General features: G+C 33.7%; 1 protein-coding gene and 1 long non-coding RNA gene across 3 annotated transcripts; both read right to left on the bottom strand.

Annotated features, from left to right (window-relative positions):
* Positions 1-94: 94 nt before the first annotated feature.
* Positions 95-6,709, bottom strand: LOC135610870 (uncharacterized). Its single transcript, XM_065105870.1, has 4 exons — positions 6,218-6,709; positions 3,961-4,074; positions 3,373-3,651; positions 95-674 (listed from the first exon to the last, which is right to left on the bottom strand). The coding sequence occupies exons 1-4, from the start codon at positions 6,668-6,670 to the stop codon at positions 429-431; spliced, it is 1,092 nt and encodes a 363-aa protein (XP_064961942.1). The 5' UTR covers positions 6,671-6,709; the 3' UTR covers positions 95-428.
* Positions 6,710-14,250: 7,541 nt separating this feature from the next.
* On the bottom strand, positions 14,251-19,036 carry LOC135610869 (uncharacterized). 2 transcript variants are annotated; one of them, XR_010486355.1, is made up of 5 exons: positions 17,956-19,036; positions 17,097-17,224; positions 16,779-16,838; positions 15,544-15,750; positions 14,251-14,518 (listed from the first exon to the last, which is right to left on the bottom strand). It is a non-coding gene; the product is annotated as an uncharacterized LOC135610869 (long non-coding RNA). The 2 variants fall into 2 exon arrangements; XR_010486356.1 differs by having other exon boundaries at positions 17,097-17,219.
* Between the last annotated feature and the right edge of the window lie 390 nt (positions 19,037-19,426).

Below are 19,426 nucleotides of genomic sequence, written 5' to 3'. Positions count from 1 at the left end.
TTTAAAACCATGGTTATGTCAGATGTGGGCAGCTTAAGGTAGTAATAATGCACGTCCAGTGATGCTGCGTCAATACTTCATTCCAATCATGAGATTCAGCAAAAGACCCTACAGCTTTTGGGATTCACAGTCCAACAGTTCACAACCAATGCTTACAAGGAGGAGTTTCCAACCCTGATTAAGCCCACTTACTGGATCAGGAACACCAACAGATGCTATCGGCTCAGTTCACTCCACAGTAAGACCAAGAATGGATGCTACTTGTGATCTGAACATAGAAGGGGCCATCAAACCCTACTGCAGATGATACCACTACGAATGTGCAGTAAACCACATCCACTTGATAGGGAAACGAAGCCCTAAGCACGACGAGTGTGAGTGTTGCACCACATCATTGTAGCTGATAAACCGTGCACACTGCATGTGTTTCATGAGGAGCTGGTCAGACAAGGATCCATGAAGACAGCGGAAGCACCTCCAGATGCTGCTGGTGATGGCGAAGAAGCAATAAAATGGTTGACAGGCAATGCCACAGGAGTGAGGTTCGGCGTCTGGCTCTGATGTCCTACAGGAGCAAAGCGTGATGGACTAACCATGGCACCACCTGCCGATGAATTCGGAGTAGTTGGCCCATAGCCAGTGGCTGTCATGCTAGCTCTAATATTTTGAAGACCCTGCTAAGCATTAGATTCCATAACTGTTAGAAATGCTGCAGCTTAATTAACGATCAAACGATGTTAAAGGTGTAACTCATAAAACAATGATCAATGATCGATAATATATAAAGGCCAATTGTTCTGAGAAAGCCCTAAGTTTCAGGCCAATTCCATAATGTGGAGAATGCCCATGTATACCTTGCTTTTGACTTGGTATACATTTCAAAGAATAACATTAGACAATAACATTATCCGAAAGGACTAATTTTATACTTCTTTGACATATAGGTTTGGGAGTATTGTACGCTAGAACATAACATCAGATCACATAAAAGGCAGAGTTTTCCAAGCATAAAGTGTGTGAAGACAAAAACATCGTCTTAAAGACGCGAAGATGGAAACTCCAATGCCTTTAGTATTTATCGTTTGTCCTCCATGTAAACACCTTGCTTTTGACTTGATATACATTTCAAAGAACAGAATGTCAACTCATAAACATTATATGAATGTACTGAATTCACTTTTTTGACATATAGGTTTAGAAATATTGTACAGCAGATTAAAACATTATATAACATGAGACAAAAAGGTGGCGTCTTCCAAACATAAAGGGTGTGAAAACAAAAACAGCAATTTAAGACACGAAGAAGGAACTCTGATAACTTGGATCTTTTTTTAAAGTCTCTTTTTACCGGCTTCAGCAGGAAAGCAACATCTAGATATTGTGTTATCCATACAGCGAAAATTATTAAGGGCAGAAACTTAAAAGCTTGTTGTGTGTTTATGTAGACTACCAGACACTTTGTCTGATACTTCTGTATTAGGTGAATACAACCTTTTGAGATGACCAACTTTTAAATCAAGCTTTTTGACCTTGGGGGTGTTTACGCAATATATCCGTTATAAATTTAGTCAATATCAATTGCAACACAATTCTATTCTGCTTTTCTCCACACAATGACTTTCATCCTTAGTAGGAGGATTGTCACGCTAACCGAGAGGGGCCAACAAGTGTTGAGCAACCATGAAGTCAGCAGGCCATGTGTCGAATTGCCAGGTCAACATTGTGTTTATGTTGGCCATTAGAAAGTGCATGCCCATAGAAATGGCATAGTAAATACTTTCAGCACTCCCTCATGTCATGCAGTGACAATTTTTAGTTGTTACATTTCACAATAGGTATATGTGATTCATGTAAAAATTCAAGATAGCTTCAAATTATTAAAACTAAACTGGGTTGTTCATTATCCTACAGAAAGAACCAAACTATATATATATATATATATATATATATATATATATATATATATATATATATATATATATATATATATATATATCACCTTCCATAGTTCAATTTTAAATGTAACACTATATACTTTGTGTAACATGGTTTGCCATAAAACAGATCAGCTGGCTTCAATCTATGCAGTTATCATGATTCATCAAACTTTAGACAACTATCAGTCATTCTAAAACCGAATGGGTGTAATCACCCTAGACTCATTTCCAATCACACCTGATATTAGATTAAACACCCAAAAAGCGGGTCCTTTGTTCTCCTCGCTCAACCCCCACATCTTTGCCAAGAGAAGAGTCCAGTTGTAAGCATCATGACTGACCCATGTCAGCAGTAGAAGTCCAGTCACAAACACCAAGATCTACTTATGCTCAACTATAAAAGCTCAATCACAATTACCAAAATTGACCTGATTTTAATCACAAGAAAGTCCCTCCTTCAGTGATACATGGATGCAGGTCAAGTTAGAACTCATACAATCTATGATACCCAGCACCTTGCCATAAGGTAAGGTTCCCCAATAAACACATGTCAAAAGTGGATTCTAATCCCCTACCCTCCTCTCATCACTTTTCTGTGAATTAATAAAGTGAACTATGAACACCTGAGCTAAATCAAGAATGGTATAGATCACTAAGACCATCGAAACATGTTCATCCTCTCAATAAAGTACCACGTGAAAACCTAGAAAATCCAAGCAGGAATGCATGGAAATGCATTGTACTAACGATGACAGTGTGATCAAGTCAATTCTGTTAGTTTAAAACCATTAGCCAACATTTAATGAAGGATCATAGAGAACCAATAAAATATGCCAGAAATATTAAACAAAAAATTCAGCAACAGCATGCTAACTTACTTTTTAAAATGATTTGTTTTGCCATAACAGACTTTTCAGAAAATCACAAGATGTATGAGATAAGTCCCAAATTATACAGTAATCATCAAATAAGTGAAAGATTAACTTTCATTAAAAATGCAACCGGCTAATATAACATCAGTTCAGATAACTAAAAGTACAATTTAAGCATAGCAAATTAAGACTTAGGGAAAGTTCTTAACAGGAATAAAAATATTTTCCATCGTAAGGAGCATAAAATAAAATTGATTAGCCTTTTGTTTTAACAAAACCACTTACTGTGTTATGCTGGAAAGAGCCAAATGTTGTCCTTGTTAAAGATCACAAGATGTATGAGATAAGTCCCAAATTATACAGTAATCATCAAATAAGTGAAAGATTAACTTTCATTAAAAATGCAACCGGCTAATATAACATCAGTTCAGATAACTAAAAGTACAATTTAAGCATAGCAAATTAAGACTTAGGGAAAGTTCTTAACAGGAATAAAAATATTTTCCATCGTAAGGAGCATAAAATAAAATTGATTAGCCTTTTGTTTTAACAAAACCACTTACTGTGTTATGCTGGAAAGAGCCAAATGTTGTCCTTGTTAAAGATGCTGCAGATGGAGATGTACTATGGGTGTGATGCAACTGTCTTACATGACTGTTGTTCTTAGCTGCAGCATCTGATTCCCCACCTGAATCACTACCAAAATTAACCTCTACAGTAAGCTTGGGGACCTGCTTCACAGAACCCATTTCCAGTGTCATCTCTGCTTTTTGGGGAATAGAAGGATGTAAAACAGGTGACTGCATGCTCCGCCTTTTTATTTCTTCTTCGGCATTTAAGATCTGTTGGACAATGGAATCTACAGATTTCAGAAAGAAAAACACTTTGTTGCCTCTCCTATACTGAAACTTAAGAAAAAATTTCAAGAACTAATTGATGTATCATCATTTCTCTAGTTTCGTTATCAGTACAATCATTTCAACAAACTATTGCATAAACATACAAATCAGAAAACACTGCCATGCTTGAATCCAACTTATATTGTTAGTTGATATTTTGAGATTTTCTTAACAATCCCATAAAACCAAGCTATAGCATTGGAAATAACCATACTAAATGAAATGGGTAAACGTATTGAAAATGAAGCTTACCTGCTTCAACATTTGGACGAGATTGTGTTTCTTCTCATTCAAGACATGCAACTTCTTCTCCAAGTCTCGTTTTCTTTCCTCCTTGTCACTAACAACATCAGATTTGTTTCTCACCTAGGAGGCAGTGCCAAATTAATAAAACAAAGCAGTATATGAGCTAAAGACAGTGGACTCTAAAGTCTGGCATTCATACAATTCTCAGAGATACAAGAATGATGGATATAACAGTTAGGTCAATGAAGTCCCGAGTGTCATAAAAATAGACATCAACTGAGTAAAAATTATCTAAGACTGTTAAGAAGATTGAAATGTTATTCCAAGAAGCCATAGAAAAATTCAAATATGGAAGAAGAATTGATTGAAGTCTGACACAATCAAGGGCATTATTCAAAGTACAAGCCGCAGGTTACTAATTGTGTTCTTTGATTCTACTTAAGTATCTTAGAGCACATCCATCGCAGGATGAAATACATGATAAGCACAGGCAGGTAAAATTTGGGAGAATAATTGATGAAAACATTAAAAAACCAAGAACCGTATTTAAAGTGAAAACCACAAATTACTTTGTGTGATCTTTGGATCCATTTAAACATTATAGACTTTTATGCACATCAGAGGAAGAAACTGCACGTGATAAATACAAATTCTAATATACCTTCTTCCCTAAAGCTATGACATTCCTGCCAGAAAGGTCGAATTATCAGAACTGAATGGTGGTAGAATAAATAGAATTTTATGATGTCTACCCATACTAAAACCTCACAATTGGCACATTGTTAATCTAACAGCCATTGCTAGGTGTTCCTAAGTCACCCATGAAACTAATACCATTATAATGACCTAAGTAGTAACTCGGAGCTGCAAGAAAAAGGAAGCAATAGTATTCATTGGTTACCTTACTTGCCCAAGACTTTTCAAAAGCAAATCCATTGTCAAGCTGAAAAGAAACTATAGAAGCAATTCCATTGCTAGCTTATCCATCTGAAAACATGTCAATAGTACCTTCTCTCAATGACTAATAATCTAATCTATCACTCCAAAAATGACAGCACATAAGCCACCTCCATCACCACCTAAATCATACTAAAATTGAACTTAAATAAGTTCAATATCAGAGTGTCCATATTTGCTGCCATATCAATCTCTTCATAGAAAGTAAATATGGCTACCAAATTCGGTTTATCATGAGCCACAAAATGACCAATCCATGCTCTAGATATATGATCCAAAACCACATAGGCCTCTCCTCCTACAAAAGGTAAGGTTGCTAGCAATACAATTTTGAGGGTCAACAAACCATCATTATCTTCCAGGCAGATAGACTTTGACCCAAACATCACGTTATATAACTACCCCAAGCAATTAAATTATACTATTCCCCCAAAAATATCCAAATAGCAATTAAACTTCATTTCCTCACAATACCCCCTTGAGAAAAGTTATATAACTACCCTCTCTGAACTTTACTCAGAATCACCCCAATGGGGACCAGCTTCAACAGAGTTTATAGTTCAATTCCACCCTGATCATATTTGTAAAAACCGTAAGCTTCCAAAATATGAGAAGCAAGCCTAGCTCCAGAAAACCAAACAAGTTAGATTGTTAAGGAATCAGTTAGACTGGACCAAACAAAATCAGAAATTAAAGCCTTATCGTTGTTATTGTTGTGAAACAAAGCCTGGACTAAACTATACAAGAGATGTCAATTGGAGCAAAAGATGCTTTATCTTGTATATTCTTGTGAAAGGAATCTTAACAAGTTTTTGTTCAGTTCCTTCTCTAATACCCTGAGCTCGAAGAAGGAAGTCCTCAATAATCTATGAAATGTTAAATAGCTTTGAATTGCAGCAATTTTTCCCAGACACCAATTTGATCTCTGTATATCTTCTCTTATTTACAGATAAACACAATTTCTTTCATCTGATATGTGGTTCCTTTCATTTTCCAATTATTTTGATATTTACCATTGCTTAGCCTCTTCTCAATAAATTTCTAAGAAACACAATCTCTGTATATCTTCTCTTATTTACAGATAAACACAAATTCGGTTAGTCATGTAGTTTTTGCTCCATTCTCTACTGTGATTGCCCTAATCTACTAGTCCACCATCTCTTTACAGCAGAAGATTATTGGGTAAATGAAAGAAATGGAAAATTGATTAACTAGCAAAACATGGACTCGGTAGCATCAGCAACATAATCCATGAGGTTTCATGGAACACAGAAATAAAAGAATCAACTACAAGCGCACCTCTTACCTCAAACTTTCCATCGACTATGCCGGCTTCACCAATTTTCGAATCACGAACCTCCTCCTCCTCCCGGGTGGAAGGCGCACCGGCCGGAGCATCTGAAGCGGAAGCACCGACCTCGGACTCTCGAAACGCCTCATGATCCCTCGTCTCTTCCTTGCACTTCGGCTGGGAATTCGAGGGTTCGGGATCGAGAACAGAAGAATACTCCCGTACAGAGAGGCCAATCTTGGCTCCATCGTCGTCTCCCTTGACTTCCTCCTTCGATTTCCCCTCAACCTTGACATCTAGGGTTGTGGCGGCAACGGGGGCGGCAGAGAGGCGAGAAAGGGCCTCGGACCGCTTGCGGATGAGGATCTTAAACTGGCAGAGGGAGATGGCAGGCGGCGGCAGCGGCCACCTCCGCGGGACGTCGGGGACCCGGTGGAGGTTGCCGCGGTAGAGAGAGATCGCCGCCATCGTCTCTCTTCGTTTCCTCTCCGCTGTTTACCGAATGAGTAATAGCAAGAGGCAAAACAATATAAAGCGAAGGACAAAAAAAAAATCGAGAATAACAAAAAATATATATACTTTTAATATATATATATATATATATTATTATATTCTTCTTATTCAAATTGAACTAATGCTAACAATGATTAATAGTAATTAATTATAGTTTATTGAGCGCATGGAATATATATATATATATATATATATATATATATATATATATATATATATATAAAATTAAAAGTCAATCGTTTTACATATTTATCCTTCAAAAGTTTCAAATTAGAATATTTATTCATCTAAATTTTAATAATTTATATATATCCCTGTAAATATTTTGATTTCACATATACATTCCTTTAGATGTTTAAATCTTTCATAGATGTTATGTTTTTGTGAAAATCATGATTATTATTTCAATTTTAAAAAATTAAATTTTTTTATAACTGAATTATCAAAAATGAGAATGAGAATCGACAGTTTAAATAAATCAATAAATCATCAATTACTAAGTGGATCTGTTAAAACAGTGTTTTATGCATGAAAATATATCAGATAAAACTTTATATTTCAATCTTTGATAAATGGATCTAATATATCATTACCAAATTAATACTTTAAATTAAAAGATATATCAAATTAGGATTTAAACACTTAGTCCTTTGGCAAGCGAGTCTATTGCACCACAATCATATTAATGTTGTAAATATAAAAATATATCAAGTTAAATTTTGATCCTTCAACTTTTGATAAGTGTGTCTAATATACCATAATCACACATATAATTAAGATGTAAAAAAATATATCATTTGGCAAGTGGTAAAAGTTGGAAAATATTACTTTTGTCAATTATTTTATTCTTTATTTTTTTTAATAGTTAAAAATATTTATACTGGTTTGAGTTTTGATGTTATTATACTAACGTCATCCACAAAGACTAATCAAAACAATGTATTTATAAATTTTTAATTCCAAAAGATATATTTGTTAAAACTTAAATATATAGAGGCAAATAAGAAAATAATTAACTTCAAAAAGAACATCATTTTATGTTTATATTAATATTTGAAAAATATTTATATTAATTTAAGTTTCGATGTTATTATATGGACACCATCTAAGAGATTAATTAATATGATATATTTACTTATTTTTAATCTAAAAGAAATAGGATGAATTAAAAAAAAACTTATTTTTGTGAAATTCTAATACAACTTATCCACTTTCAAAAATTCTCACAAATTATCCTTTTTCTAAATGATCATTTTGCTCTTGACCCGAACTTGCCTCTAATCTACATTGTCTTCTCTCTCCTCTACCTCATAAGATCTATCATTACCTCCTCTAACCCTCGTGAGACTCGTCGTCTTTGTTGTTGTGCAATAAATAACAATGACAATAATCTTATCGGACCCTTTCTTACACGCAAGGAATAAGTGTGGACAACGAGAGTCATCACCTCCATAGACTCTTGTCATACCCTCTTATATATATGAGAGCCATAAACAATGATGGTGAGGGTCGTCATCATCACGTTCTCTCCTTTCTCGTGCAAAGGTAACATGGCTTCGATAGGGGTTCACAAAGGTATCTATAGTTTCAATAGGGCAAAGAAAAGAGAGATAGTGTCAAAGCTAGGTTCATTCTTTTCACACAACAAAGGGATACTATGAGAATTTTTGAAGATTGAAATACTTAGTGAGAATTTTTCAAAGATATCCAAAAGAAAAAACATACATTCAAACTTAAATATAGGGAGGCAAATAAGGAAATCATTAAGTTCAAAATGAGCAGCATCGTATCTTTTCTGGATTGTTACTCGTATTTCCATAATATACGAGAGAATTGTATAAAAACCCATTTGAGATGTATTAGTTTTCAACCAAACCCCCTTATTCTTGGATTGAACCATTTGCAGTATTTTTAATGGAGTTAAAGTGTCTATGTTATCAAATCGATTATAATATTTATTGAATGAAGTTACAGTGTTTTAGTTTAATAATAAAGAGTGTTATGTCTATTAAAAAATCATAATAATGTTTCAGTTAGTAAATTCCTACCAAGCTTAAATATTTAGTTTATTATACATTTTTGAGGTTTCATAAAATGATTAATTTAAGTTTTTAAATTATTTTAAAATAAAGGATAATAAATATTCATTTTTATACTTAATCTTAATTTTAGGTCTATGTATTTAAAATATCACATAATATTTATTTATTTATTATAAATATAAGTAAAAAAGTAAGATATTGTCCCATGAAAAAGTTTTTTCATAAAATTTTAATATTTTAATTCAAGTGTTATAACATATATGAGTTGGTTGACACCTTAACATCGTTGGGATGTGACTTCATTATCACACGTACGAGTAGGTGATTGACACATATCTAGTGAAAAATAGTACAGTTCTAATCAATCTAACAAAAATACACAATCGTCGAAAGTCAATAAAGGTGGTTACAATCAGTTTCTACTAACTAATTATCTAACACCCTACGCATCCATTATAAAAGGGAGTCCCATAGGTTTGCTTAACGTATAAAAAATTAATAAACTCAACTTGTCTGATTAGTCTAGCTTCCATGACTTCAATACTGATTTGAGCATCGGAGGAGTATACTTAGTTTTGTAGGGATTAGATATCTAGCTCGATAGATTTTCCTCTGATTGACTCAAAAAAAAAAAAAGATTGAATATGAGTAGACGTCCAACTCAGACAATCCAAAACTAACCTTAATAGATTTTACGCTAAAATATGAGTTGACTGTTATGTCTCAAGGAAAAGTAAATACATTATTGTAGAAGTAATAATTCTTAAATTCAAGTCTACATGATAAGCATCATATATATCATAAATTTAATAAAAATATATTTATTTTTAAAAATATGGTAAGTTTATTCAAATATATAGTAATTGGACTATAATTAGTTCAAATTCTCACCAACATTAATTCTCGATTTTATTATACATTTTGAGGTTTCATAAAACAACTTGAGAATTTATTTAATGATTTTAGACAAAAATTAAAATTATTTTGCTGTATTTCAAAATAAAAATGATAAATTGTGATTTTTTTTCCAATCAACCTTAAATTCAGTTTAAAAAAATCCTATAATATTTGGGTTTATTTATTATAAAATACAATAATAAAAATGAATGAGACATTAACCAATTATAATATTTTTAATAGATTTGAAATGTTCCTGGTTACTAAACCAATGCTTTAAGGCTCCATTAAAAGACACTATAATTGAGTTATATACAAATTCCCACAACCTAAATTAACAACTTTCTTGTAGGTCTCAAGGTCTTGAGATTTTATAAAATGATTTATATAAAGTTTGGGTGGTTTTGGATAAAAACTAAAGAGGTATTGACATATTATAAAATAAATGGTAACAAAATTTCACTTTTTATCACTTAACCTTAAATATGGGTGGCAACATTACCCAATTATAATTTTTTAATACTAAACCAAAATATTATGACGATTAAAAATTATTACAACTAAGCCTTGTGTAGTTAAAATTCTCATAATCTTGGTTATTAACTCTACTATAACTTCTAAGATTTGAAAAAGGAGTTTATAAGAGAGTTTGAGCTGTCTTAATGGAAATTAAGAATTTTAAATATATTTAAATTTTTTTTTAATTTTTCCCATTAAGATTTAAATTTATAGATACATATTTTGAAAGACTTTGTAATATTTGTATTAATTTATGATGGAAGAGTGCCAATAAATACTAACAATATACAGTGTTTTTTAATAGATTTTTTACTGAATCGAAACACTATAATTCCATTTGGAAATATGATAACCTGTTGTTCCGGTTTGATTGGAAACCGGTTGGACCCAATTGCGCCTCAACTAAAAAATAACTTTTTTTTTATTTTATAAGAGAACAATTTGATCATTTGAAAAATAAAGTGACTCTCTTCATCGACTCTAATTTTTTTTGTCGGTACAAATCATAAGGTTTCTTCATGCAACTTAGTAAAGTTGCATTGATTATCTAAAAATGTTTGGATTCTGATTAATATGTATCACTTTGTGTGTGTGTATATAATAAGACAATATATATTTTTAACCACTATAAATGTATTTTAAAAATATTAGTCAGTGCTAATATATTAAATTGGTTCATATGCTGATGAATTTTCTTTTTATCCAACGCTAGAAAAGGAGTAATTTTTGTATCAGATGTCTCAATCCTTGTTTTCTTGAGAGACAAATTGGGTTCAAAGTCCTTTTCTCAATAATCTGATATGGTGGTGGATGGGGTCAACAACTTAGTTTGGTTCTCTCTTCATAATTTAATTATCTTTATTTTATTTTTAGGATCAGTAATTATTTTTTTTTATTTTACAACTGAAAATGATTTGTAGTATAAGGAATTCAAATATGAAAAGATTTTTACTTGAAAATAGGAATACATCAAAATTAAGGATTGGTGGCTCTATAAATATCCTGTTTGATATGTGATAATGATGATACTCATGAGATTATTCTAGTAAACCTAGAGTGGCCCAAGCAAGAAAAAAATTCTTCAGGGCTTTAGATTTATGTGACTATGCACACAAAGAGATTCTATATTTGGATTTGAGCTAACTTAGAAGGGTTTTTTTTTCTTGTATTTTCTTTTTTTCATATAAATAAAATATTATTTTCTTCGTAAATATAGAATGCATTTTATCGTGTGTTCTCTAAATTTATTCCCTTGCAATCATAGCCTCCTTCCCCCTACAATAACTTTTCTAATGTTAATTTTGGTTTAAATGGAGAGTTGCTTCAACCTTTTTGGTATTGCTCTCATCTACTAATTTCGACATTAATCGCCATAGAGCTCATAGTTAAAGATCGTGATCATGAACATTATTATCAATTTAACAAAAGAATCTACTCATCATCTTGAGTAAGTAAAATTTTTTTTTGTTCCTTTTTCATTCAATTACCTCTTCTTTCTTGTACATACTCTTTTTTTTCTCTCGTGTCTCACCATAAACCTATTTGATTTTTACATGTTATCAAAAATAAAATTTAAAATCTAAATTTGATACCTAAACCAAATTCAAGATACAATCAATAAGAGAAGCAAGGGAGACTAAGATATGCTGACGAGAGGTGATTAGAGACATGATCATTGTCATCGCTACTAGCAACATGATTGAATCATAAATTCATCCTTCACTTTTATAAGTACTAAAGCATTAACGTGAATATCATCTTCAAGTCTAGCCTACGATGTTTACGAGATTGCCGATAAAAATTTTAAAGAATATAGTTGAAAAAGAAAATTCTCTCTGATGAGTTCAAAGAACTAAAGAAGAGGAATAAAAAAACACTTACCTTCATCAAGCATTTGAGCTAAAATAAATTCAAAAAGATAATAGTAGTAGAAACATTATAGGAGACTTGATCTACGATAAAGTTTATCGATATAAGTTTCTTGTAAAGTTTGAAAACCAAACTCGAGCCTAATTAGGTTTGGCTTAGATTAGTTTCATAAAAAAAAAAAGCTAAAAGAAGATAGATGAACAATGTTGAAAAGAGATTTAGACGAGATGAATAATGATATATTAATGAGATGAATAATTCTTAGAAAACAACCATGTTTTAATCTTACAAATTTTAAAAGGTATATATATGCTTATTTTATACCTAAAACAAAGTTGGTTATTACCACACATGATAAGCAATTCCATGGTAAGGAAATAATTATACTATATAAATAACTAAAACAAAACACCTCCATGGTTGAGTTATTTACAAGAAATTTTTGAATTTTTTTAATGTGACATAAAATGAAATTTATATAAAATTATACAGAAAAAAAAGTCATCACAAAGAGTCAATATGTTGCTGCAAAATTATGCATCATGTGGTATAAATGTATGATGTAATCCCTTCTATTCCTCTTAAGCTTTTCGTTCCCATTTCCATCTACAACATTGGTCAAACTAAACTCAAAATAACGTTTACCGAGAAGGATGAACCTAACGGAGCGCAGGAGTGGTCTGGTCGCCGAGCACTGGCTACGGCAACACCATGTCATTTCATCAAACACGTTCTATGCGTTGGCGGGAGTGGGTCTCGCGCAGAGACAGAAACCCACCGACCAGGGGCGCCACCGCTTTTTCTTCTTCACCGGTGGAACCTGAGGCGGGACGGCCACCGCGGCATCGGCCTTGAGCTCGGGGATCGAAGTCACGGGCTCAGGCACCGGCACGGCCGCGCCGTTGAGCTCCACTCCACGCATCGGGTCATTCCATATCCGACCCGATGACCCTTGTCTTCGGAACGACATCGCCGATCGCTGGAGCTTCGACATGTCCGTCGTCGTCGTCATCGTTCTATTCTTTTCCCGTTTGGCTCGATCGATGGGGGAAGTAGAGAGATGTTTGCGCAGTCTTTAGGGAGCACAAGATGGGGGTTGCTTCTCGAATCATATCCTTTGAAGTGTTGTCATGTTCTAATAGTAGAAGAGGGAAGACGTTGGTTGTTATGGATTTGTGGAGATGGCGTGGAGCTGTGGATATTATTAGCAGCGACGTATACGGTTTGCACCTCGATGTGAACGCGGTGGGTTGTCATGCCAATCAGGCAAATAGCATCTAAAATACTCCTATCATGGTTATAATTGTAATAAATTGGAATATTGGCTATATGTGGATATAGGGATGAATATATTAGGTTAATAAATTGAGAGAATTTTTTTTAAAATAAATTTTATGAATGAATATAAGAGAAAGACTCGAATGTCATTATTACCTTAATATTTTTTAAGTTAGATTAGAGGACTCATTGATGATGCGTATGGATAAATAAAAAAAAGTACGTACCATTTAATCAAGCAAAGAATTATAAATCTAATAGGATAAGTCATGCAGCATATATGTCTCCATCCTATAAACAATCTTGGGGTAAGATAACATTACAGACCTCGTAAGAACCCTATCATCAGATAATAGTTTGTGCGCATGATACCAATTCAAACATGCAACACACTACTAATTTATCCCTAAAAAATCTCAATTATAGTATTATTCTTTTGATAAGCACACAGGAGACAAATAGGCAAGACTGCAGCTTATTAGAATCATTATGGTTCATTAGATTGACAAACTAAAAGTACAATCAATTCATCATTTTGTTCATATTCCATAATCAGTTCTAACAAGGACTTAGCATGCAAGCCACCTTTTCCCCTCTGCCCAACAACTGCTTGAGTATGTCAAAGATTTAGGACCCAAATGGTTTGCATAAAAATGAGAAACATATCACCCATCTACTTCCCCACCATTTAAACCAAACAAACAACCCAAAAAGATCCTCTAAGTCTCATTGAATATTCTATAACCACCAACCTAAACCCTAGAAGAATGGAAACTAAAACAAATGGACTGAAAATGAGGCTGCCCGAATCATTGCAGTTGGCTATGTTAATAATTAATTGACGCTCTCAAAAAATAGGGTATAACACAGGTTAAAGAACAGGGACAAGATAACTATCTTAACACTTTCATGTATGCAATACTATCAAAATTATAATTCACATTGCAAGTGGACAAAGATTAAAATTAACTTGTAAGGATCTGATGAGTGTATTATATACGATAACTTCGATTTAACCATTTTGAGTAGTAGTTTGGACCAAATGAAGTTATAAGTCGGTTTGATCGAACATTTAATATCAAAGTCAATAATCGCCATCTCCACCGCTGCCGATGGAGGAATCACTACCAAAACTATGACCACCAACTAGAATTGGAGTAGCACGACTCTTGAAGGATCTGAGTGCTCGTTCCCGTTCCTGTCAATGTCACAAGCAACAGAATAATATAACGATACTGTTACAAGAACTATTTTAAAAAACAAATGATTGACGTATGACTCTTAAAAGGAGAAGCAGCATTTTTCAGTTGAGAAAAGAAAATTACTTTACTCAATTAATTATATTGCTTAAAATTGTAACTAATATAGAAGGCAGAACAATTATCTCATCCACCACAAATTTAAGGTTGACATGAATCACTAACAAATGCACATCACAATATGAACTGGCAATCCAGAGTTAGAAGTTGCCATACAAATTAGCCGAGTAGTAGTTCCACCTACAGTTTGATTTTATCAGATGATGATGCTTGTAGATTTTACAGCAAATCTGTTGTTGGCCATATTTTCTTGCTAAACTATGGTACCCACACATGGAATTGTTGTCAGATAAGTGCTTGACCAATCAGACTCAACCGCATCAAGGACTAAGACAAAATTAAAAAGTGGGTTCAGTTTGAATAATGGGTTATAAAGGGTCAGAATAAATGAAGAAGAATCATTTGAGAAGTCACTGGACAATTTAAAAAGAAAGATATTTTTAAAGAATCATGCATATTTAGATTCAATCAAGGTGTCATTTCAGAAATTTCAGAGCTTACTATAAAGAATCTATAAATTCTACTATCCAGGGTATATTTACAAAGACATAGGCCTTTGTAAATATAGGCACCATGTAATAAGTCAATAACAGGAGGGGAATGAGTACACAGGCCTGCGAGCAATTGATTCATCTAATAAGTCAATAACAGCAGTGGCATGTGAATTGTTGAAGTCTGGATAAAAAATAATAATTTAAAATTAATTTCTTTTATTCATTTAAGATGAATATTTGTTTTACTAAATAAGATTCTTTTAAAAAACACCTAATTGAGTGCACAATAAATATACCAACTGCAACACTTATTTTGCTAAAAGTTATTTTTGGTAATTTATGTCTTTAAAGTGATTGTTAGAGGTTTAAATAGGAAACAACTAAATTATCAGATTGTCATTACTTTTTACCTGGGGATTCGTGCTCCTCAAATCACTACACGATGGGTTTTTTGTGCCGTGCAACATGGCACACTTCCTGAGGTAACCATTTGTCATTGTTTTCCACTGTTGCTCCTATAGTGGAATTCATGCAGCATGCTGTGTAGTGCACTCACAAACTGGCAGTGACAATCTCCGATCAATCCAATTGTTTATATCCTCCTTCGCAACTAGTGTCTACAAGGAAAAAAAATTCTTATCACCCCCAAAATTTTCATCATGGTAAACTGACTGGAAAAAGGATATAAATAGTGTTTTCAGTCCAATTAGAAATTATTGCATGGCAAAATAAGAGTGTCACGTGGAATGTTGCATGCTTCCAACGGTAGTAGCAAGCGTTGAAGACAGTTGCAAAGATCAGCAAGTGAAAATCGCAATGTGATGGGCAAGTGAAAATTCCGAGTAGCACCATGATTTGAAGAGCACGAGCTCCAAGACATAGTCGAGGAAAAAAAGAAAATCTAATAATTTGGATTGTTCTTATTTAAAAGCTTTAACAAGAAGTTTATAACATCTAGATTAAGTTCAACATTAATAGTAATAGTAGATAAAGATCAAGATAAACTTATAAAGGATAATGAATGTCTTAATGTTACTTTGAGCTTATGCATTTTGTACTAGGATAAACTTACACGATAGATAGCTCAACAAAATTAACAGTATCCCATTAGACTAAGTTGTGGGAATTGGTATTAAGACTGACATAGTATTAAGACATGATAAAAGAGTTAAAGCCTTTGTGAATGCTTATCTTCTTTTTTTTTATATGTGTAATCAAATATAATATGATTATTTAAAATCCAGAAGGAAAGGAAGACAATGTAAACATCTTGTCATTTTTGTTATATTTGCCTATAATCACCTTAGACAATAAAAATCTATTCCCAACTATTACCCCAGACAACTAAAATCTATCTCCCAACAAATTAGTTATATATATATATATATATATATATATATATATATATATATATATATATATATATATATTCAAAAATAGCTGACCTACAAAAAAATATAGTATCTTAATGTATTAAATTTCTTCAACATTTAGATGGGGACATGAAAATTATAGAAAACATATCATTTAGAATTACTAAACTTTGCATAAAATAACACAGAAAAAACAACGGGCTTCCACAAAAGGCATTCGTTAGGAATAGGGGATTCAAAGTCAAATGAACTAAAAATGAGAAAAGAAGAACCTGCTAATTGATTGGGGATCCACCAGTCTGGTAGGAGAACTTTCTAGCCTCCTCATGTATCTAAGATGTCAATAACAGAAACCAACACAGAATAAGTTATATTAGAGGCATACAAGGAAATCTACATATAAAGCTCATATACAGTATCACTAATTTATTTTGAAGAAATTAATGCAATAATAAATGGTAGAGAACAACAGATAAAGAAGTACAAGAAGTTGATCAAGGTTTTAAATTTTTTGACTAAGACTTTTTAGATGGATGATGGATGTTAAAAAGACCTAACAGATAATCCAAATTAATAATGCAAAAGTTTACCAACTTCTCTTTTGATCAATTGCCTTTTGCTCTTCTTCTTGTGCTTCAACAACTTCAGGATCATTTTTGCGACTGGGCAGTCAGACTTTAGGAAAGTGGTTCTATCTTGTAAATTATCAACATCTGGACTATCCAAAGAAATAAAATATAGCATTACATGTATATTTTGGCTCCCTTTTCTATAATCTATTTATTTGTAAGAAAAAGAAGAAAAGAAATTTTCTAATGAAGACTATTAATAAGATCTGATATTATTTTGCTTTGATTGTTAGTGACGTAATGCAATCCTTCACTTTTTTTATCTGAGCTTAAGATGAGCATTGATAGTGACTAAAATTTTCTAGTGAAAACTCTATCATGAAAAATCAAAGTAAGTTGCTTAGACCATAAGCAAATAAAATGAAGATGTCTTTACTTTATCGTGTTTCGAATGCAGGGCAACTTTTTTTTTTCTTTTTTCTTGGAAATTGGAGATGATTTATTCTCATTTTTCAAATAAAGAATCTGAAAGAAAGGTTAACCTGTCCTCAAAATATGAGAAACAATTTGCATGATTTTTTATAGTTTTCCTATCGGATAAAAATCAGAAAGAAATTTCTCAAAAGAAAACAGTATTATGTAGACATGCAAACAAACACACCCTTATAGGAAGATACCAATTGCGATTGAAATAATATCCATAATAACTGTAAAAACTTCTGAAATCAATTGATCCGAGGAAAAAAGTTAAATGAAAAGATCAATTATTAATAATGCAATAAGTAATCTCATACCCAAAAAACAAATTCTGTAACAATCGTTAACTAAATAAACTGTTAACACATTCCAAACAAGGTTCAAGAAAAAAAAGAATGCATACTTGAACCGAGAGCTCACGGGTAGGTGACAAGATAAGCGCAGGAGGATACACTGCCCTCGAGCCCCGCTGCCACTGTGAAGGTGGTCCCCTTATGATCCCACTAATAATTTGGAAAGCAGAAAGCTGCTGCCTTTCCTGACCCAGTCTGAGCACAGACCATCAGGTCTCGTCCAGCTAGCAAGATGGGAATAACATGGCTCACCTCCACAGGTGTGTTTTCATCCCCCAAATCAATCTCAGCAAATGTGCTCACCGGCGGAGTCACAGTCTCACCGTTCACCACCATAGGTATGCCTTCATATGGATTAAAATTTATGCCAGTAGTCTCCTGACCATCAAACGCGACTTCAGTGGTTTCTTCATCATCTGCGAAAGGGTTCTTCTCACGCTTCCTCCGATCCCACCCAACGATCCTTGAGCCCCAACCACCTCCTCCACCCCGGCCGCCAGCAAAGCCAGGGCGTCCTGCATCTCGAGTAGAGTCACCACCCCATCGGTCTCCTCCAGAAGGCGCTCTAGGCCCAGATGGTAATTTGGCTGCAGAAGGACCATAGACAGGGGCTGGCGCTGGGAGTTTGGAAGACTGCACACCGTTGGAAGGACGTAGGCAGCGCGAACAGGGCGAGGGGCGCCAATGACCACAGCAGCAGTGGCGTTGGTGTTGCCAGTGTTGCTTATGCTTACAGAAGCACCGATCGCACACGCCGAGCTCTCGGCGTTCGCAACGGAATCAGCCCATGAAGTTCGCATAACTCAGGAAACAGTCTCGACCTACCAACCACCTTAGATCATATATTCCTAACCCTAGATGATCCAAACAGAAAAAACACAATGGAAGACAGATGTGCTGAGGAAAAGCACCAAAACCCAATATATTTCGGCGACCAAAGCAAAGGGTAGGGACACAGATACCTGGAGAGATTTAGAAAGAGAGAAACGGAGACAGTAAAACTGAGGAAAGGAACTGGGTGGAGGAGAGACAGTAGAAAGCCTGGAACGGGATGGGTAAAAGCGTTGCGGGAGGGAAGGCAGAAACGGAGGAAAGGAACCGGGCGAGGAGAGCCGCGAAAAGGAACCCTAACGACTCGTTCATGGATGCGGACTCACCGTAACACGAGGGGCTGACTACTGGAGTTAATTGCATATTATTTCGGTACTTATTTTTAATTTTTCGATACTTATATTTTAAAATTTATATTAATATTCTTATAATTACGAAAGTAACCGATCTATTTATACTAATATTGTTGATTTTATTAATGAAATCATAAAAATAAAAAGTAAAAAGATAATTTTGTTAGTCAATTTTATCAAAAAAATAAAAATAAAAAATAAAAAGATAATTTGAACATTCGATGGTGGACAACGTTAGTGGTAATGGACATCATTGTCACTAGTGTCAACGCTAACACAATTGCCTGACCGCCTCTACAATGATAAGGTTCGCTCTCACTACGACGCCACCTGCCTC

Source organism: Musa acuminata, chromosome BXJ2-4 (genome assembly GCF_036884655.1).
Source record: "Musa acuminata AAA Group cultivar baxijiao chromosome BXJ2-4, Cavendish_Baxijiao_AAA, whole genome shotgun sequence".
In the NCBI taxonomy this organism is placed as follows: domain Eukaryota; kingdom Viridiplantae; phylum Streptophyta; class Magnoliopsida; order Zingiberales; family Musaceae; genus Musa; species Musa acuminata.
The sequence above is the reverse complement of the archived record's forward strand: the minus strand, read 5'-3'. Positions and strand labels throughout refer to the sequence as shown.